This window comes from Nymphalis io, chromosome 2 (assembly GCF_905147045.1).
Source record: "Nymphalis io chromosome 2, ilAglIoxx1.1, whole genome shotgun sequence".
Classification (NCBI taxonomy): domain Eukaryota; kingdom Metazoa; phylum Arthropoda; class Insecta; order Lepidoptera; family Nymphalidae; genus Nymphalis; species Nymphalis io.
This window is the reverse complement of record NC_065889.1, coordinates 11,999,708-12,021,508: the sequence shown is the minus strand read 5'-3', so window position 1 is coordinate 12,021,508 and position 21,801 is coordinate 11,999,708. Positions and strand designations below refer to the sequence as shown.

Here is a 21,801-nt window from a genome sequence, read left to right as displayed (position 1 = left end):
TTTGACATTGACATAAAATCGTCCGATTACCAATATCCATTTTACCAACCTACTTCAAGTGTTATTATTCTTTGGAATAATCAAAATTAAAAGCTTCGATGTATATGTAAATATGTAATTGTATTTTATATAATTTTAAGTACGGATGAAATGCGATAAACATATGCAAAATGTAATATATATCACGGACGCGTATCCAAATAAATTACATAATGTCATATCAACTGTCACTCAAAGTCACTTGAGCAGCTGATCTTCGAAAATTTAGCTGGAAACTGTTTATATTTATGTAACTTATTCGATCATATATATCTGCAGAGGTAAAAAATCTTAAACTTGAACACTTAATTTAATATTCTGAATATTTGCCTTAATCTATATTTTTGTATTTTATTAATTATCTTTCCTTACAATGTAGATGTTTCGAAAAGTTGTATTTGGATCTGGACTGGTTGCATTAGTGCCAGTTGTCAATGCTGCAACACCTATACGACCCTCGAATGATCCGGCGCTACCACCACCAATGAAACCTTCAGAATTGCCCATTTATGAAGCTCCACATGCTGATTATGGAGAGTGTGTATTCTTAACATTATTATTCATAAATTGAGGTGATATGTAAATCGGCTCTCATGCTCCAGAGTAAAATGAAAAGAAATGGATCATAACAGTACTAATTACACTGTTTTACAACTTTATTAATTCATATAAATTAACAAAAAGCCAAAAAAGTCTGTTATTCATATTATACTTGTGATATTTCCAGATTTATTCAGTCCAAAGCAAATGAGCAGAAGAGTTCTTACTTAAGATCAGTGCTTTTGTCACCTGTACAAGCTGTGCGTGAACAGGTTCAGATAGCATGTGCACACACAGAGCAACTTAAAAATACTGTCAAAGATAATTACTCCGAGCTGCATGACAGATCTGAGTGTTAGTATATAATTATTTATATCAATATTATAAGGGTGAAAGTGACTCTGTCTGTCTGTTATATTTGGTATGAAGCAAGCTTGAACCACTGAAAAGGGGATAGACTACTTTTATCCAACCTAGAATGATACCGCGAACCGCGGGCGAAAACTGGATTAGAATATAAAGAATTTGAACACATAAATGTTAACTTGGTGTTAGTCACTATAATAGTGATAATATAATAAAACTTTTACAAAAAAAAAATATAATAATTCAATAACACTTGATAGAATACATCTTAAGATCATTTTGTAAGATTAAATTTTTTACATAAGAAATTTTCATAATTTTCAGGGATAGTACAATATTTAAGAGAAGAGGAAAACAAAGAAAAAAGATATGGTGCTGTTGCTATGGGTGGTCTAACTGGGTTTATATTTGGTCTCCGAGGTGGATTTATCAGGGTGAGATGGAATTTTTGTAGGTCATTTTAAATTTTAATATACTGATATTCATTGAGGTAATTTCAATTCAAATTCAAAATATTGGTTATAGTATTCCAATTAATACCACTTATAATGCAAATATTTATAAAAAATATCTACTAAATGTACATAATATTTTTAAATACTGTAATTCTATAATTTTTTGTAATATGAAATTTAAAAAATACTTTACGTTTTCAGAGAATATTCTATGCTGGCTTAGGAACAATGGGTATGGGTTACATTTGCTTCCCTGAAGAGACTAAACAGCTCACGAAAGATAATGGAGCTTTTGTGAAACAATATATAAACATTGCTTACAACTTTTTCTATGGAGGTGTGTATATTCATAGCTCTGTTTCATGTTGAATTTAATAATAATAAATTAATTGCACCATCTTGGAAAATATAATAATATTTAGCTTAAAGGTAGTTAATAAAAAAAAAACTTAGTGAGCTGTTCAATTCCTAAACTAAGATAACTTAATATCCTGTAAGATATTATATAGTAAGTACATTAAGCATAAAATTAATAATTCTTAATAGACTAAGTTTGTTTTACAAAATCAAGTTATACCTGTTAGGTTAGCTTATGTGTTATTATTACAAGGAAACTGTCTTATAAGGCTAGAATATTTTGTGGGCTTTGGATTATATTTTTTGTGCCAGTAAATACATTGGTTCACACAACCTTCAAATCGGTATTCAGAAATAAAATTCATTGTTCTTTAATTAACGGTTGAGTTATTTATGGCTAGTTGGTATGTACCCAGATAGACATTCATAAAGCCAAATTAAATTTTTCACACACTAATTGGCCTAGAGAATCAATATGATTTATATTTTATGTCTTTGGTCAGTGACATATAAAACAGTTCTCATTTTTATATATTTTGGTATTTTCTCCAAACAAATTTTTTAAGCAATGTGTAACTTGTCTAACATATAACTGATTGATAAATAAATTAATTTTATGATTTATTTAAAATTAGAATTTTACATATTTTACGCAACACAATCCACAATATGAATCAAAATAACCTTTGAAGTGTTGTCAAACTGCCAAGAAATTGAAATTTATCTTATGTAAAATGTGCAAATATTTTATTTCGATAAATGTGAAAAAATATTGTATTTCGATAAATGATTAGAAATATGTGACAAAATTATTATATCCCAATATTCTGAATGTTGTCTAGTAAAACCTGGAGACCCACAGCTGGAGGTGAAATTCCCTGAGTTATCTTTCCCAAAAGATTTCTCTGAATTTCTTGACCTGACGGTATCTTTGGCTTCCTCTGTCAAACAGGCTGTCATGCCTCCTCCTACTAAAGAGGCAGATACTAAACCTTCTGAACATAAGGACTAGGTAGTAAAGATACCTTTATTGTGCATGTGTGATTTGCTTCGTTTTGGTTTGGTTTTTGTTTCAGCTCTATTGCATGTGTGAATTGTGTTTTGTTGGTTGATATGTATACATGTTTAATCATTCATTAATGCATTCATATCGTCAATATTAAACACTACCATCTTTTATATCTCATTTACATCAATGAAAGTTTGCTTTTTAATTAATTCATTGTGCCTCTTTGTATACATTTGACTAAATTATATATGTATGGTTAAAAATTTCAATTGATTAATTTTTTTTTATATAGAATAGGAAGGCGGACGAGCATATGGGTCACCTGATAGTAAATGGTCACCAAATGCCCTTAGACATTGGCATTGTAAGAAATGTCAACCATCGCTTACAGCCAATGCGCCACCAACCTTGGGAACAAAGATTTTATGTCCCCTGTGCCTGTAATTACACTGGCTCACTCATCCTTCAAACCGGAACACAATAATATTAAGTATTGCTGTTTTGCGGTAGAATATCTGATGAGTGGGTGGTACCTACCCAGACGAGCTTGCATGAAGCCCTACCACCAGTAAAATTCTGGGTCGACTACCTCACCCATCCTAATATATAGCCGATATATGTCATACGACACCCATATGAATGATCAATTGCATTAATGAATTCATAAACAGCCTCGTCTCTTAAGAAAGTCAGGTGCTTAATTCGTGCATAAGATTATTTTTTAGCAATGGCTTATGGCAAAATTATATACATACATATATATGTATATATAATTATTTAAACACATAATACAGCTTTACATCATCACATAATTTCTGCAGCTTAAACCCCAATAATTGTAAGCTATAAATTATTGTTGATAAGCTACTACCATATTTAGAACTTAAGTACCAATAAAAAGAACTACATGATTGTTTTTTTTACAGATTTAAGTGATGAATTAGATCAATGACTTAGTAAGTATCAAAGTAAACAATACCAGTTGGATATGTATCTCATTAAATATTTCTAAACGTAATTTGAATTAAAACGAAGATACACATACATAGTTTTTTTTTTTTTAAGTTAGGGTGATATACCATATATTAATGACAGACTTTTTAGTTATATACACAATGACAGTGTTTTGATTAACTATCTTTTTATTTTAGCTTAATGATGGTTCAAGATTACTTGAAATGATAAAAAATAATTACGAAGAGAAAATATTTATTATAACTGCAGTATAACTTATTCTACATCATCAGAATTAATAAAATATTAAAAAGAAAATATTGTTTCATTTTTGTAAACGAAAACTGAACTTTAATTAAGCGAAAATCATTTCTTCTCTCCGTTTCTTTGTAACAACTGTGCCGGGTTTATGCTGAGCTTCTGGATGATTCATTAGTTCCGGTGGACATGTTGATACAGAACTAGCAAGTAGAACTTGCTTAAGATCGTAGTATATAGCGGAGTCTTCTTTTGTGACAAATGATATAGCTTTACCAGTTTTTCCTGCACGACCAGTACGACCGATGCGATGTGTGTAGTCTTCGATTGACTTCGCCATATCGTAATTTATAACAATGCTGACATCTTTAATATCAATACCACGACCAGCGACATCTGTCGCGACTAATATGTCTTTAGAACCATTCTTAAGAGAAGCCAATGCAAAGTCTCGTTGTTCCTGTCCTTTACCACCGTGCAATGTACAAGCGTTAAAGCTAAGCTTCTCCAATCCTTTGGCAAGAACGTCAGCTCCTTTCTTTTGGTTCACGAATATGATAATTGGAGGTTCGACGCCACGTTGCAAAATCTCTGTCAACTTTCTTCGTTTTTCGTTTTCACCTATCATGTAGACAACTTGTTCTGTTCTGTCGACTGGCTTACCAACCGATCCTATGTATACTATAGCTGGTCGGCGTAAATAACTACGTGCTAATCTTTCTACAGCTGGTGGCATAGTAGCTGTAAACATCACAGTTTGTCTGTACTTCTTCTTTGTATTGTAGTTTGCAAGCAATACTGAGGCATCTTCTGCTGCGTCTGTATCTGGTTTAATATTAGAAACAGGCATGTATTCCAGAATTTTTTGTACATCTGGTTCAAAACCCATGTCAATCATACGATCAGCTTCATCAAGAACAACATAGGTACAGCGATTTAGAACTAAATATCTGTTTTCTAAAACATCAATAAGACGACCAGGTGTAGCAATTACAATTTCACAACCCAATCTCAGTTTAAAACCTTGTTCTTCTCTTGAAAGACCTCCGACAACAACAACAGAAGTGATGCCAAGGGGAATACCAAATTTATTTGTTTCTTCCTCAATTTGCTGGGCCAATTCACGAGTAGGAGCGAGAATTATAGCATATGGACCTTGGTCTGCATCTTCCATCCGTTCACTCTTTGGTAATGATTGAATCCAAGTCAATAAAGGTATAAGGAAAGCCAACGTTTTACCGGATCCAGTTTCTGCCACACCAATAATGTCTCGATTCTGTAGTCCAATAGGGATAGCCTGCCTTTGGATGGGAGTTGGACTTTTGTAACCAACTTTGTTTATTATTTCCATTATATCATTATGAAAGCCAGCTTCCTTCCATGATCTGATGGGATTGGGTATTTTTCCTCCCTTAATTGTAATGTTGTAATCTTCCCTAAATATTCGCCAATCTCTTTCTGTCATTTCATCATGATCTTTCTCAGACCAATGCCTATCATCCCATTTTTGTTTGTCTTCCTTCTTTTTGACTTTCTTTAAGCGCAGTTTTTCTTGTTCCTTTTCCAATTCCGTTCTTCGTTTCTCCAATAAATTTCCATAGAACTTACTATAATCTTTCTTTTGTGATTTAATATCTATACCAGCAATGTGACCTCTCCCAAAGAATTGAACTTGGTGTCTTTCTTTGTAAAGTGTATTGTAATCATTTGAGGTATCTTCAGATGCATCCCAATCAAAAACAAACTTTCTATCATTTAATCTTCGAACTCTGCGCTTTTTCTTCACTATACCTAAATACCTAGCCTTAATAGCTTCTTCTTCCCTTTCTTTATCCTTTGTTTTATTGTACTCCTCATTTTTTTCTTTTTTGTCTTCTCTATTACGATCACTACCTGATTTTCTTTCCTCATATTTACGTTCTCTCTCTTTTTCTCTTTCACGCTCTCTCTCTCTGTCTCGTTCCTCCCTATGTTTTTTTTCTTCTTCTCTTTTCGACGTTCCTGTAAGGTCAATGGTAGCCATAGCCGGTTTATCAATAGTTGCTCTCATTGCTTCAACTTGTTCACGACGTCTCTCTAATGCAAGAGCAGCTCTCTGTTCTTTAGTCAAGAAAACTGGCTTACTACGAGCTTCTTCCTCAGCTTTCTTTTTAGCAAGAAGTTCTTCCAAGGATAATGGTTCTCTTTTGATCATTTTTGGTTGATCCTCTTCCATTTTTCCAACTTGTTCTTCTTCCTGTTTGTTCTCTTCCTCTTTTCTATATTTGCTTTTTTCTTTGTCATCAAGGCGACGTTCTCTATTTCCTTCACGTTTTTTAGGGCTTCTAGACCTACCGCTATCTTTACGAGTAGGGCTTTTTGAGCGATCTCTTTCTCGGGTGCGCTGCTCATCTTTTCGTATGGGACTACGCGACCTTTCCCGCTCTTTTCTCGGGCTTCTAGATCTATCACGTCGCTTTACTTTATCCCTATAAGTATCGCGATCTTCGTGTCTTTCATGGCGTTCCCGTGATCGTGATCTGCGTCGTTCCAAACTTCTTTCACCGGCCATCTTTATAGAATACAAATAAAAATTATTGACAACTATATAATTAACAAAGTAGTTTATTTTCAATCGGTATTATGGAGATTTGATTAAGTACCGCATTTAACATTTTATAACACAGATATACATTCGTTCATGTTTGCATTTATGTCAGTAACAGTTTTGACGTTTAGCACCTTACTTCCAATATTATCTGTATTGAAACTTTATTCTTTTGAACTTTATTCTATGTCTTTATGAAATCTTTAAAAGCACTTTTGAGCCCTTTTCCTTTTCCTTGCCCACAATTCATATAATTTTATAATGCTGGCTGTTTGTTAAATAGTTAAAGATTTAATTTAAATAATAGTAAACAACTTTAGGAAATATAAAGATAACAAAGAAAAAACTAATGATGTTATGGTAATATAATTATGATCAGTCTTAGGCAAAATATTTTCAGATTAAACAGATACTATAATAACTAAAAAAAGTAAATCGAATGAGTGAGTCAAGTCATACTCTTCACAATTCATCTCTCTAACTTCCAAGTTAATCTGTTATTGTGATAGATGATCACACATTGTAATCGTAAGCCTTAATCATTAATTTTCTTACATTTTGCCCAAGTCTGGTTATGATATTTATTGAGATTGGAACGTATTAATGCAGACTGTTCACTTTTGGTTCACTGTTGACTGTCTTTGGTCTTGCTCTTTTGATTAGCTTATAATGCCACAAGTCCCGCAGTCTCTATTGCCTTGACCTCTTATATCGCCAATGTTGGAGGCACAATGGAAATTAAAATGTTATGTCCTATAATATTTTATTGACTACGTCATTGAAATTATTTAATTGATCCGCTGATCAGCTTGATTTTTTCTCATATTATTATCAATATTAAATGTATATGCGTTTAATGATAATTGATATACTATTATTGATTCGAATTGAATTAGGTTGACAAATTATTATTTATAATATGTATATTTTTTATTCTGTGTTGAAGTTGACATAGTTATTCTTATTGACATTTAGCTAATCCGTAGACAGAGAAACAAATAGATCAAGGGGCCGTGAAATCGCGATTGGGACAGAGATAGTTTGTTAATGTGTGCGTATAATGTTGCCATAGTAACTGCATTCCCTGTTTTGGGAGATAAATAATTTTCAGAATTTTATTAAAACAAAAGAAGTTTATTGAATTTTACATTTTAATATTTATTATAATTTTTTTTAATTAAAATATTTTTTTTGTTTTCCAACTACATTTAAAAACTGTTGCATTGTTTGTTTTTGTTTCCATTATCAATAGTACTCTAGCATCTTTATATCTATAAGGCTTTCGAAAGGGTCTGGCACAGAAGTCTTCTCTCCAAGCTGCCGGCATATGGTCTGCCTGCTTAGCTATGCACCTGGATTGCCAGCTTCCTACACAAGCGTATCCTTCGTGTTTTAGTTGATGGTTGCGCTTCACAATTCTATGTAGTGAATGCTGGGGTCCCCCAGGGATCAGTGCTATCTCCCATTCTCTTTCTTTTGCATATCACTGATATGCTCACTCTTGGGAACATACATTGCTATGCAGACGATAGTACAGTGCATGGTGGATACCACGGACGCGAAGTGGCTGGGCGAGCGGAAACTGAGGAGAGGCGGGAGAATCTTGTCATTGAACTCAATAGGACGTTAGAGCTTATCGCCAAATAGGGTTCTGATAATCTTGTTGAGTTTAATGCCAAGAAAACACAGGTATGCGCTCTCACAGCGAAAAAGTCACCATTTTCCCTCTTCCCTCCCTCTGTGGTATTCCGCTGGTGATACAAAGCAAAATCGCCATGCTGGGAATGGACGTTCGCTGCGACCTTAGTCCAAGGGATTACATCGAGGCTGTTATAAAAACAGCTTCAAGGAAACTCGGAGTTCTGAACAAGGTGCGTCGTTTTTTCACGCCACAACAACTGTGCCTGTTATACAAAACACAGGTACGGTCTTGCCTTGAATATTGCTCGCACCTTTGGGATGGCTCCGCTAAGTACCTACTGGAGGCCTTGGACGGGTTGCAGCAACGTACAGTCCGCATTATTGGCAATGTAAAGGTCACAAACACCCTCGAGCCTTTACAATTGCGTCGAGAGATAGCAGCGCTGAGCGCTTTCTATCGACTGTATCACGGCGAGTGCTCTGAGGAATTATTCTCTCTTATTCCTGCGTCCCCCTTCCATCATAAGTCTACGCGTGCTGGCTCTCGATGTCACCGCCTAACCGTGACATCAATTCTATCGCGCAAAAAGAAATTTGGCAACTCATTTCTTTGTCGCACTTCCAAAAAATGGAACTCCTTACCAGCTCACGTGTTCCCCTCCTCTTACAACCCGGGTTCCTTCAAATGAGGCGTGAAGAGGCATTTTGCGGGCTGGTAAGGCGGGGACGGCTAGTATAGAACATTCTTTCCGACTGTACTGACCGTCGTCGCGTTTGGACTCTACTACCACTTACCATCAGGTGGAGTAGTCATTTGCCATTCCGGCGCATATGAAATATATATATGGTACTGAATTAGCATTCTCCTCAGAAGTTGAAATCTAAAACACTCAATTAAATTATTACTAAAGAATGGTTGCCACATAGATTTCTATGTCAACCTCTTGACTCGGAATGTAATAATATTATAAATTCATGAAAAATGTTAAATAATGTTGCCGTTAGGAAATTATAAATAGGAAAACGAATAAATTAAAATAACATATTTACATATAACGAAGAACTTTAGGTTATTATTGGACTCCGTATTTATTTCTTTACATTGTCAACGAGTCGATATTTTTTATCGAAAATCGGGATATTTTTTTAGCTGACGCTGGCAGCACTTACATGATAAATAATTATAGGTTATGAATGATAAAAACTGGAAAAACCTATTATCTTTAGGATTTTAATGCAATATAAGGTTCCGTCATGCTATGGCATAAATAAACATCACTGAGAAATTATATTTAGGGACAAAATTGTCGTACTTACGCGTAAAAACAAACACCGGCAACTTTCTTCTTGCTATAACTTTAACATGAAATAATACAACGCTGCACCATTGTATAACCTTCGATATAATTAAAGGATTGTTTCTCAGCCTTTTTACTGGATTAGAATCGTTTTCTAACATAAAAATAAGCAAAAATTGATCAATAAACACAATGAACGCACCAAATGTCGAATTATTTTCGCTACTTGAGTTGCGAAACAAACACCAAAACTAATTACGCGATAAGGGACAAAAGATTTGATAATTCTATTTCTGTCCAAACTATTTGTAACGTGATTTTCGTTCTCTTTCTTGTGTATGTGAGAAGGAAATCGTCATTGCGTCTATATGTTTCTGTCTACGGTGTCCACACATTATCACAGAACACTGCATCTTTTTTTTTCGTACTGTGTATTGCTGTTGGCCCTACTGGCCTCTAAAGCGTCACCGGGCGGGAGCATCGTATTTACCTATCGAATTGGAATATGTTTTTATGAAATTTAGTGCTAACATAATATTATTGTTTAAAATGAATACTCCTTCAAAGTTCCAACTCGGCCTCACCTCAGCTATAGCACTGGGTTTTGCTGGTATTACATACCTCGTTTTAAAGCAGGCTTTAAAATTGAAAAACCCATCTCGTACAATAGATTATTTAGTTATCAAAACTATAACATCTGAAGAATCTTGTGAGGAAATAGTGCAAGAATTACGAAGGTGTAAAAACATTTTTTAAATAACTGATTACTAGTATAGATATTGATTTACAAAATAGGAATTTGGTTAGATTTCTGTAATGTAATAAAACATTTTTGTTATTAACTGTATTAATTATATTACAAAGTCTTGTTGAATCTATACTTGAAGTACTTTCTTTTACTTTAAAAAACTGCCTTTATTAAGATTTCAAATATTAAAGAAAAATGGTATCAATCTTCAATCAATGGGCTTTGCAGTATACTCATAGTGCACATCATTTATATTATATTTTTTCTCGGTATACACTATTATGACATTTCTATATATATATAAGATATTTATTTGGTCTTGTAATAATTGCTAATATATTATAATAGTATAATAAATGTCATTAAAGATAGAAATGAATACTCGCAAATGTATGCAAACTATTAATGCCTATGATGATAAGATTATGAGATGAAAATTGCAGACGCTGTACTCAACATCATGCTATTGGCTTTGATTGTGAATGGGTCTCAGAGCAAAGGATAAGACATCCTGTTGCTTTGTTACAACTTTCTACTTATGATGGATATTGTGCTCTATTTAGACTTAGCCACATGAAGTCTATTCCTAAGCCTCTAAAGGTCAGTTCATTTAAATTAGCTGTTACTCTATTTTGTGTAATTGTATGTGTAAATTTAAAAAAAATATTACATATGTTTTTACACAATATAATCAACTTTTCATAAGAATCTTTCTAATCTACTTGACATGAATCACAAATATCCAAAGGCACTATAATATTAGTTAAGTAAAAAAATATATAAAAGATTTGTTGAATTTTAGAGTAAATTAATAATAATACATACTACTACACTTATTAAAGTGAGAAGTAGTTTCTTTAATATATATGAAAATTATTTTGTTGAATATTATTATTGTCATGAACTCTTTCCAGTCTGTCGGATTGCCATCAGATTATGAGAGTTAGGGAATAGAGAGTGCACCTGTGTTTGCGCACACATTTGTGCACTATAATATCTCCTGCGTAGGTGGCTAATCTTTCTTGAGATTGGCCGCCGTGGCCAAGATTGGTCTGGAGGAAATTATTATTATTATTTATCTTAAATATAATGAAACTTAAATATAAATAAACAAAAGTAAGATTTATTTTATTGAGATTATTGCAAATGCTCCAATAAAATTTTGGGCATTAATTTAAATTCTAGGAACTCTTAGAAGATAAAAGTATATACAAAGTTGGTGTGGCTCCAGGGGATGATGCAATGTACCTAGCAATGGACTACTCAGTTTATATGAAGAGCACATTGGATATAAGGCATATAGTGGAATTATGCAGACATAATACAGGTGGTCTGGCTTTTTTAGCTAAGATGTTCCTGGGTGTAGTATTGGATAAGAATAGGAGGGTGAGATTATATGTAGTTACAATTTATAAGTATTACTAGATTAATATAGATGTTGAGTCTTCGTCCTCATAGTCCATGATATTGGCTAGTTAATCTCTTTTTTAAAAGTATTAAAAATATTGTAATCTTCTAATATTATGTTTTATGTTATAAAATGTAACAATTTTACTGGTGGTAGGACTTTGTGCAAGCTTGTAGGTACCATTCACACATCAGACATTCTACTGCAAAACAGCAGTACTTGGTATTGTTGTATTCCATTGTGGACTATCCGTTTTGAGTTGGATGATACGAGCCGTTTTCCTGCTACCTATACAAATTTGACTACATATAAAAACATATTCCGAGGTTATTTTCCCCATACATTTGATACATCAATATTATAAAATGTATCAGATATTCGAATGAAGATATTTAATGTAGTCAAACTAATTGCGAAATTTACGTTACGTGACTCATTATCTGTGTTTATTTTGCTCTAAACTAAATATTATTTGTAATCCTCTACATTCCACAAGTATTTATGAAGTAGAAATGGGTTAAGCGTCATAATATTGTGGATTTAATTTATGTTGTTCATTGTAATTTGTAACTAAAGCAATCTGTTATGAAGATAAATAATTATTGTTAAATGATATTCGAGAGTAATGCTCAAGTGACATACTTATCATTGCAAAGAAATTAATAATCAATTCATATTGTACGATTAGAAAATGCATGTATAGAAAATGCATTTATAATTAACATTTTTATGGATTATGTAAGAATAGGCCAAAATGATTTCCTTAAAAATTGCTTTGTGCAGGTTAAACAGGAACGCAATAATACCAAATATTGACTTAGTATTCATGTGTTCCGGTTTGAAGGGTGAGTGATCCAGTGTAATTACAGGCACAAGAGACATAACATCTTAGTTCCCCAGGTTGGTGGCGCATTGGCGATTTAAACAATGGCTAAAATTTCTTACAATGCCAATGTCTGTGGGTGACCACTTACCATCAGGTGGCCCATATGCTCGTCCGCCTACCTATACTATAAAAAAAATAAGACAATAAAAACTTTAAAGTTACTTACTGCTAGGTAAATGTTTTTTCACTTATCTTGAAGGTTTGGTGCTTAATTTACGAACAAATACTATTTGGTCGGGATCAACCATGATATTTCCTGGACAACCTCACCTCTTGTTTATATTATCGTTAAGATCTCGCATTGTAATGTTTTATGTCATTTTATCTTTTTTATAATAATTGTGTTTTTTTAGATCCGATGCAGTAATTGGGGTGCAGATGAGCTAACAGAAAGACAAATAAAATATGCAGCCTTGGACGCTCATGTTGCTATAAGAATATTCGTGAAAGTTGTCAACGACTACCACAAAAGTCCATATTTATTATTGTGGAATAGATATAATAATGACCATTGGAATAAAATACATCAGATCTGTTCAAAGTATTCAGATAAATGTTACAGAAATAAGCAGATAGTAAAAAAAAAAGCCACAGAGTAACTGATTTATATTTTAATTTATTTAATTTTTAGTTATGTTTCAATTTACAATATAACGGCTTGTTTAAAGCGTAATATTCATACTTCACATTCTTATTTTTTTCTGCTTTGCTTCCGTGATTATTTCCGGGATAAAAAGCCTGGATATATCCAGTATGTATCGGTTTCGACCGGTTTCGACAAAAAAACTTTTTTCAAGTCTGGTTCATGTCGTACTTTTCAAAGACAAGCTCTATTTAAGAATTACGCCGGATTTATCTGCACTAATTAATACAATTAGGAACATATATGACAAACTTTACTTAAAATTAGTTAAAATGCTTAAAAAGTTTAGGTGAGGTACTTTTGCAAAATTATTAAGCTATAATCATCGCTTTTCATATCAGCAAATGATCTTCTTAATAAATTAAAATTAAATATATATTTTTTTATTCTAGATATAAAGAAAAAAACACCAAGGCAACTAAGGAAGTATTCAACAAAAAATATTCAAATTCAACTCGCTCAAAGCCCTTGTATCATAACTGTTTCCTTCAAGCACCGGACGGCGAGATACTCTGTACTTGTGATAATAAAAAGGCTGTATGGTATATGGCTGTTATGAACATATTTAATCAATACATGAGCTCAAACATTTTAATGGAAATTTTACTATTATTCAATCAGCTGTTCGATATTGACTAAGCAACTAAAATAATATATATAAAATATGATAACAAATAAATATGGAAATATAATTCATAAATCTGCTAATAATTTCAGCACAGCTTGTAAATATCTCAGTTAAATATTTAAATATAAATAAATAGTGTTCAATATTTACAGGTATGTCGAAAAAGAACTAGCAGATATAGTAAGCGAAGATCCGTTAACGGTGCGCCTGCGCTTCGAGCCCGCGGGACGCTCCGTGGGCGACGTCGGCCGATACTACCAGCTGACTAAAGAGAACAAATGTGTTGTTTGCGGGGTTAAAGATTCGTACATAAGAAAAAACGTCGTGCCTAGAGAATATAGGAAATATTTTCCTGGTAAATATATGTTTTTTTTTAATGATTGTAAAAAAAAAATAACAATTTTAACTAAATTCATATTTCAAAATAGGCTTTTTTTTTCTATGTATGCAAGGTCATGCAGGCTGCCAGCAGTAACAAACTATCAAATCATTTCGTGCAGAATAAGAATATGCAATTAATGACGATGTATTTTTTTTATTGTGAAATACACTTAAATGACGAATTTTATTCTGTTACAGAGATAATGAAAGATCATTCGTCTCACGACGTTGTACTGTTGTGTGTGGAGTGTCATCAGACAAGCAACATGCGCGACCAGCCCGTGCGCGAGAGTCTCGCCAGACGCTGCTCCGCGCCGCTCGCTGCGCACGACGCCGGCAAGTTCTTGGAGGACAAGGACAGCAAGTGAGTGTGTGTGTATACTGTGAGTATGTGTGCGTGTGTGTGTATATTGTGTCTCTGTCTCCCGGACGACACTAGCTACCTTCTAGAGGACAAGACTGCAAGTGTGTGTGTGCTGTATATGTGTAGTGTACCCGGAATTTCAGTATTCGTTTGTCAGGACTGCCTGCCTTATCATATGTACGAAGTTTTAACTGAGACACCAAATAAAATTTATGAATAACATTTACACTGAACGACTTAAACATATCAGTTCATTTTTAAAAAAACATACTGGTTTTCAATTATTAATTTTATGATAAAAAAAATGCAAAGCAAAAAATAACAAAGTTACAATGAGACGAAAATACATAAAAAAAACTCAGTTTATTAAATGTTCTAAATCACCCGCGTCAATAGTTTGTGCATAATTGTTTAGATATTCCTGCCATTAAATTTAGTTATAAAATGTAAATAAATTACACATGCTTAGAATAGTTAATTTTATTTGTTAAATTTGACAGAAATTAAGTATTGTTATTAGTGTGACTTTTGGCACTTTTTTTTTGTATTAAAGAGAGATTCCTTTTCAGAAAAATTCGTTCAGCTGCTCGCGCTTTGCTCTATCAGTCCAAAAAGCACGTGTTGCCCGAAGCGCGTCGTAAGGAGTTGGAGTCTATCATACTGCAGTACTATATTCAACATGACGAGATCACACAGGATCTGCTACAAGAAGCGGCTCTATTACAAGTAACGTATGTATTGAGTATCAACATTTTATTACATTACTGCATGTACATTATAGAAGCCGAGATGGCCCAGTGGTAAGAACGCGTGAATCTTAACCGATGATCGTGGGTTCAAACCCGGGCAAGCACCACTGAATTTTCATGTGCCTAATTTGTGATTATAATTCATCTCGTGCTTTACGGTGAAGGAAAAATCGTGAGGAAACCTGCATGTGTCTAATTTCACTGAAATTATGTGCCATATGTGTACTCCACCAACCCGCTTTGGAGCAGCGTGGTGGAATAAGCACCAAACCTTCTCCTCAAAAAGAGGAGAGGAGGCCTTTAGCCCAGCAGTGGGACATTCACAGGCTGTTACGGTACGGTATGTTAGATTATACGGCAATGGAATTTGACTACTGTTTATGAATTTGATACAAACAACTATTCAATCGATCGTTACGTACAAAATAAATTTTTGCATACACGTTGTCAGGGGCACAGAAATAGGTTATCTAAAACCTCCCACTATGCTCACATGCGGGTAAAACCGTGGAGAGAAACTGCAATAGATCTATATCCTATAATTTCTAAACGGTAACTTTTTGTCTTTATTTAGTTACGAGAACGCAGACTATGAATCACATGGTTACAAAGTTGTGGAATATTATCTTGAACGTGAAGGACTGCTGCGACTTGAGGAAGAGTGGAGAGAACACTTCCTTGCGTCCATGTGTCCTAAGTACATGCCTGAGCTTTGGTCTGTTAAGCATAATGAGGAAAGGTTATTATCTATTTTCTATTTTATATTATTATTCTATTCCAAATTTAAATATTTAATATTTTGACATTACAAATAATTAACTTGAAATTATGTAAAAAAAAATTGCCTGAATACTGTTTATATTCAAGACTTTACAAGACTATACAAACTATAAATGAACTGGCAACACATTTATTTTTTGTGCTTGGAACATTCATTTTGGTAGTTTAAGTTATATAAATATATTCGTGATATATTTATTTTTCAGATTAAGAGTGCGTTTGGAAGAGGGACGACTATCTGAACAAGACTTAAAATTGATTGTTTTGTAAATACTGGATGTATTTGGTTTTAAATAAAATGATTTATTTTTACAATGACAATGAGATATTTCAAATCATATTTTTGTATTTATATTAAATCTATTTTAAGATGATTATAATTTAAGGTTAAGTCATATAATTAGATTAAGACGTATGAGTGACAGAACTAAAATGATATATAAGAAATACATGTTGTACATATCTTTTAAAATAAATAATAATTTTTACCCTATATATATATATTTTTATTTACATAATACTTCATTGTGTCATCTGAAAACCTCGTTTACATAGATCATATTCAAAAGCTAAAAGTTAAGAATGCTAATTTTAATTAGTTTTTTGCAAACGATTTTTGCAAAAATGACCGAAATACAATATATGTAAGTACATATATTTCATTTCGGTCGTTTACACATACATAGTACATAGCATGGCCTGTGTTCCTTATTCCGTAGTCCTAAGTTTTCAAGATTTTCCATCCTAGGAAATCTTACCCAAGGGGGCCTGCATCGAGGACTTCTCGTAGAATTGGCTAAGATTTGAATAGGGAATTAGAATTTATTAAAGTATTTCATATGGCTCAATATGACCCTGATGTAGTTTTTAAGGCCTTACGCCTAGTTCCCGAATTTGACGAACACTAATATCTTACCTAGGTTTATTAATATTTGTGACCACATAGTTAATCATTATGTAGGAACAGAACCCGGTTCAGAATTAACTAATTTAAGTTTAATAAACGGAATTTTAAATAAGATAACCGGTCCCGCGGCGCGGTTTATTAACTCCAACGGTATACCAGAGAACTGGTTAGGAATACGAACTGCCTTAATCAACAATTTTTCGGATCAGAGAGACGAGACCGCTCTTTACAATCTTGCTTTGGCCACCCAGGGGAACGATACTCCTCAGGAATATTATGAACGTTGTCAAACTTTGTTCAGTACTATCATGACGTATGTAGTGCGACATGAGTCAGTCCCTGCGACAGTTGATACTAAACGTATTTTGTACTAAAAGTTAACAATGCAAGCTTAATGCTACATTGTTGTCAATATTAGATAAAAGTATTTTTACAGAAATTCATTTAATAAAATACGCACAATTTACTCAGCTTCTCACTGTTATTACAGAAAATGTCAATGACGTTTTAGGCGAGTTTTTAAGAATAGATTTTTTTTAGCGTTTATTAGAGTCTCTAGTACACGTCACTCAATGCTAGGGATAGATGTAGTCAGTAAAATGGTAGAAAAACTTAGTAAAATTTACAATAGAAACCAGGTTATAGATTTAGAACTTAAAGAGTATTACGATATTATAAAACCAGGATATTATTACTATAATAAACAGATAATTATATTTTTTAAAGTACCCATAGTTTCTGTAGTCTTTTGATTTATATAAGCTGTCTTTCCGAATAGAAATATGCAGGCTCTCCTTCCTCCTAATCCTTTCATTGTTACCAACAGGCATATGTTTTTGTACATGGAGATATAATGTCCGAACCTAATCAATCAATCAATCAATCAACAGGCAATCGTTGTCCACTGCTGAACATAGGCCTCTCCCAAGGTGCGCCAAAGCTCCCTGTCCTCCGCCTTCCGCATCCAGTTGGTGCCCGCCACCTTCTTAAGGTCGTCGGTCCACCTGGCTGGAGGGCGCCCTACGCTGCGCTTGCCGATTCGCGGTCTCCACTCTAGGACTCGTCTGCTCCAACGGCCATCGGTCCTACGACATACGTGACCAGCCCACTGCCACTTCAGCCTGCTAATTTTGCAAGCTATGGCGGTGACTCCGGTTCTTTTCCGGATAATCTCATTTCTGATCTTATCCTTCAAAGATACTCCGAGCATAGCTCGCTCCATAGCACGCTGAGCGACTTTGAATTTGTGGACTAGTCCCGCAGTTAGTGTCCACGTTTCGGCACCGTATGTCATGGCAGGTAAGACGCATTGGTTGAAGACTTTCGTCTTCAAACATTGCGGTATAGACGACTTGAGGACTTGACGAAGGTTGCCAAATGCTGCCCATCCCAAGCGAATTCTTCGATCGGCTTCCTTCTCGAAGTTGTTCCTACCGACTTGTATTATCTGTCCTAGGTAGGTATATTCACTAACAACTTCGAGAGGTTTCCCCTCGACGTATATCGGTCCCGGCACGACATGCCTATTGAACATGACCTTGGTCTTGTCCAAGTTCATACCGAGACCGATACACCGGGAAGACTCGCCTAGGCTGCGCAGCATTTCGGTGAGTTGTTCCAGCGACTCTGCTATGATGACGATATCGTCGGCAAATCGAAGGTGTGAGATGTACTCGCCGTTTACATTGACTCCATACCTAGTCCAATCCAGCGTTTTGAAAACGTCTTCCAACGCATTGGTGAACAGTTTCGGGGATATTACATCCCCCTGTCTCACCCCTCTGCGCAGTTGGATCGCCTTCGTCTTACAGTCCTGGATGTGGACAGTCATTGTAGCGGCGTTGTACAGACATCTCAGTACCTCGATATATCTCCAATCGATATGACATCTCTGCAATGAGTCGAGCACTGCCCAGGTTTCGATGGAGTCGAAGGCTTTCTCGTAGTCCACAAATGCCATACACAGCGGCTGATTGTACTCTTCGATCTTCTGCACAATCTGCCGAACAGTATGGATGTGGTCCACGGTGCTGTAGCCTGATCGAAAGCCGGCTTGCTCTGGGGGCTGGAACTCGTCAAGTCGTCTGGCGAGACGGTTCGTGACGACTCTTGAGAACAGCTTGTACACGTGACTCAGGAGGGAGATTGGTCTGTAGTTTTTCAAGAGGGTTTTGTCACCTTTCTTGAAAAACAGTACCACCTCACTCCCGCTCCACGTTTCCGGGGTCTTGCCATGTTGGATGACGCAATTAAAGAGGCTTGCTAGCTCTTTCAGGACCGGAGTCCCGCCTGCCTTAAGCAACTCTGTTGTGAATCCGTCATCTCCCGGAGCTTTGTTGTTTTTAAGCTGTTCTAGAGCCGCCCTAATCTCTCCTTGGTCAACGACCGGGAGCTCCTCGGAGTAATGGCGCATAAGAGGGGCGCGCTGGTCATCAATACTGATTCCCACGGGTTTATCCGATCTTGAAGAGAACAACTGCCCATAAAACCTCTCTACTTCTCCGACAATCTCAGGCCTAGAGGTAACGACCCCACCATTTTCAGTTTTAAGTTTTGTCAGACGCGGCCTCCCAAACTTGCGAGCGAACACTTTCGATCCCCGATTTTGCTCAATCGCAGCCTTGATGGCACGGGTATTGGAGCGTCGGAGATCGCGTCGCGTCAGCGTTTTTATTGTTCGGTTTAAGGCCTTATCTGACAAAAACGATGGTAGTTCTCGTCGTTTTCTCATGAGCTCGAGTGTCTCAGCAGAGAGTTTTGGTGCGTTGTCTCTTCTCTGTGGCGGAAAACACTTGCGGGATGTGTTTTGCAGTATTTTGACCAGCGTGTCGGTTCTCTCATCAATGCTGCTTATGGTTTCCAACGCGGTGAATTAATTTTGAAGTTCCATTTGGAACTTTTCGGAGCCTTGAGCAGCTTGGAGCATGGTAGGTCGGAGAGTAGACCTCATCATTCTCGATCTTTCGGCTTTTAAGTTGATATTTAGAGTGCCTCGAACCAAGTGGTGATCACTTCCGGTATTAAACCTGCTGATCACTGAAACATCTCTAAATATGTGCCTTTTATTCGAAATGATAAAGTCTATCTCGTTCCTTGTCACGTTATCGGGGCTTCGCCAGGTCCACCTCCTCTGAGGCTTCTTTTGAAAGAAAGAATTCATCAAAAAAAAACCCCTGCGCTTCGAGAAAGTTTACCAGCATTTGCCCCCTGTGATTTCTGCAGCCCAAGCCGTAAGGTCCGACTTTCGATTCACCGCTATCTTGTACTCCCACTTTAGCATTAAAGTCTCCCATAACAACATTGTAGTGGGCCTTCGAGGTGTCGTTGAGGGCCTTTGCGATGTCCTCGTACATCGCTTCGACCACATCATCAGAGTATGTCGAAGTTGGCGCATATACCTGTACGACCTTCAGGGAGGACCTGTCGGAAAGTTTTAGGACAAGGTACGCTACCCGGTTCGACACACTACTGATTTCCACAATGCTGCTAATGAGATCCTTTTTGATTAGAAAACCGACACCACCCTGGGAGAGGTTATCACCTTCGCGGAAGTAGAGTAAGTTACCGGACTCTAGAGTTATCGTGTCCTCCCCCTGTCTTCGGACTTCAGATAACCCCAGTATATGCCAGTTTATATGACTTAACTCTACTTCTAATTCGGCGAAGTGATGGTCCAGCCTCATCAAGCGTCCATTATATGTTGCCATGTTCAGTCGTTTTATACGGTAGCCTGCCGTGAACCGGTGATTCTTAGCACCCCCTGCCCTGCCGATACCGCGACCGCTACCTTGGTCGGGCCTAGCGGGCTTGCCGGTAACTGGGGGCCTTTTTTTGGGCGCATCTGCCATTAAGGGAGGGGTTTGCCCATACTCGCCGCGCTGGGCAGGCGTGTTGGCGAGCGCAGTAGGGGGGTAAGATGTTTATGGGAGGGGGGACGCTGCTGCCCATCCCCCCTTTTCCCCGTCCCTCAGTCGCCTCTTACGACACCCACGGGATGAGATTGGGGGAGTACTATTCTAAGCCGGTACTCCACGGCATAACCGAACCTAAACCATAACCAAATTATAATCAAACTTTGGAGCCAAGCTGTGTGATGACATCATTATCTCTCTCTCAGGAAGCTATGGAAGAATTAGATGAAAGACATTACATCATATCATATCCACGACCTGCGCAAGTACATATAATATGCAAGCGGGAAGATTCTCTTAGACTAAACGGAATTTTTTTGGCTATTATTCCTGTGGACTGTAATTTACACGCAGGACGATTTATAATTAGCAACACCGAAAACAAAATTGCAGGCCAGGTCTCTTAAAATTTTGGATATAAACTTCAAAAACATACCACAGCGAAAAAGTGCAGACTACATTAGCTTGAAATCTATTGATCTTAGAAACCTGCATTCTATTCAGAACAAAGTCATGTTGCAACCGAAATTATAGTTGGAACGTATTCCCTCAACATTTTATCATACGACGATACCATTTTATATCACCTTATTGAGTATACTTGCATTTACTATTGCTATTTTATTACGACGATACAACAATCTTTGCTGCAAGTATAAAGCTAATAATGTGATTGAAATGAAGCCAAATACTGAGATAAAATGTCAAGAACGGTTTCCAGCATCATTTTATCACGCAGTTCTCAAATAGTTGCTGATTTTGGGGTGGAGGAGTTACATAGCATAGTTTGTAGTATAGTGCAAGCATAACGATACACGGATGACATAAGGCGCAGCGTCAGCAATTGCGTCACCCGGCAATAGGACACCTTTCACCAGTTTTTCACAGTATC

At 35.9% G+C, this 21,801-nt stretch overlaps 3 protein-coding genes across 6 annotated transcripts; 2 read left to right on the top strand and 1 right to left on the bottom strand.

Annotated features, from left to right (window-relative positions):
- The first annotated feature begins 178 nt into the window (after window positions 1–178).
- On the top strand, window positions 179–4,038 carry LOC126776811 (MICOS complex subunit MIC27). 3 transcript variants are annotated; one of them, XM_050499620.1, is made up of 8 exons: window positions 179–320; window positions 419–576; window positions 767–933; window positions 1,270–1,379; window positions 1,602–1,737; window positions 2,600–2,769; window positions 3,693–3,722; window positions 3,918–4,038. In XM_050499620.1, the coding sequence occupies exons 2-6, from the start codon at window positions 419–421 to the stop codon at window positions 2,767–2,769; spliced, it is 741 nt and encodes a 246-aa protein (XP_050355577.1). In that variant the 5' UTR covers window positions 179–320; the 3' UTR covers window positions 3,693–3,722; window positions 3,918–4,038. The 3 variants fall into 3 exon arrangements, with proteins under 3 accessions (XP_050355577.1, XP_050355568.1, XP_050355585.1); XM_050499611.1 differs by having other exon boundaries at window positions 2,600–2,772; XM_050499628.1 differs by lacking the exon at window positions 3,693–3,722.
- On the bottom strand, window positions 3,959–6,690 carry LOC126776463 (probable ATP-dependent RNA helicase DDX23). Its single transcript, XM_050498983.1, has one exon. The coding sequence runs from the start codon at window positions 6,527–6,529 to the stop codon at window positions 4,076–4,078; it is 2,454 nt and encodes an 817-aa protein (XP_050354940.1). The 5' UTR covers window positions 6,530–6,690; the 3' UTR covers window positions 3,959–4,075.
- A 3,200-nt stretch (window positions 6,691–9,890) lies between these two features.
- On the top strand, window positions 9,891–21,798 carry LOC126776552 (exonuclease 3'-5' domain-containing protein 2). 2 transcript variants are annotated; one of them, XM_050499156.1, is made up of 10 exons: window positions 9,892–10,241; window positions 10,696–10,852; window positions 11,438–11,638; window positions 12,900–13,141; window positions 13,582–13,731; window positions 13,970–14,172; window positions 14,397–14,562; window positions 15,132–15,293; window positions 15,886–16,050; window positions 16,298–16,498. In XM_050499156.1, exons 1-10 carry the CDS (start codon window positions 10,018–10,020, stop codon window positions 16,359–16,361), a joined length of 1,734 nt encoding a protein of 577 aa, XP_050355113.1. In that variant the 5' UTR covers window positions 9,892–10,017; the 3' UTR covers window positions 16,362–16,498. The 2 variants fall into 2 exon arrangements, with proteins under 2 accessions (XP_050355123.1, XP_050355113.1); XM_050499166.1 differs by lacking the exons at window positions 15,886–16,050; window positions 16,298–16,498 and adding an exon at window positions 21,116–21,798 and having other exon boundaries at window positions 9,891–10,241.
- The last annotated feature ends 3 nt before the right edge of the window (window positions 21,799–21,801 follow it).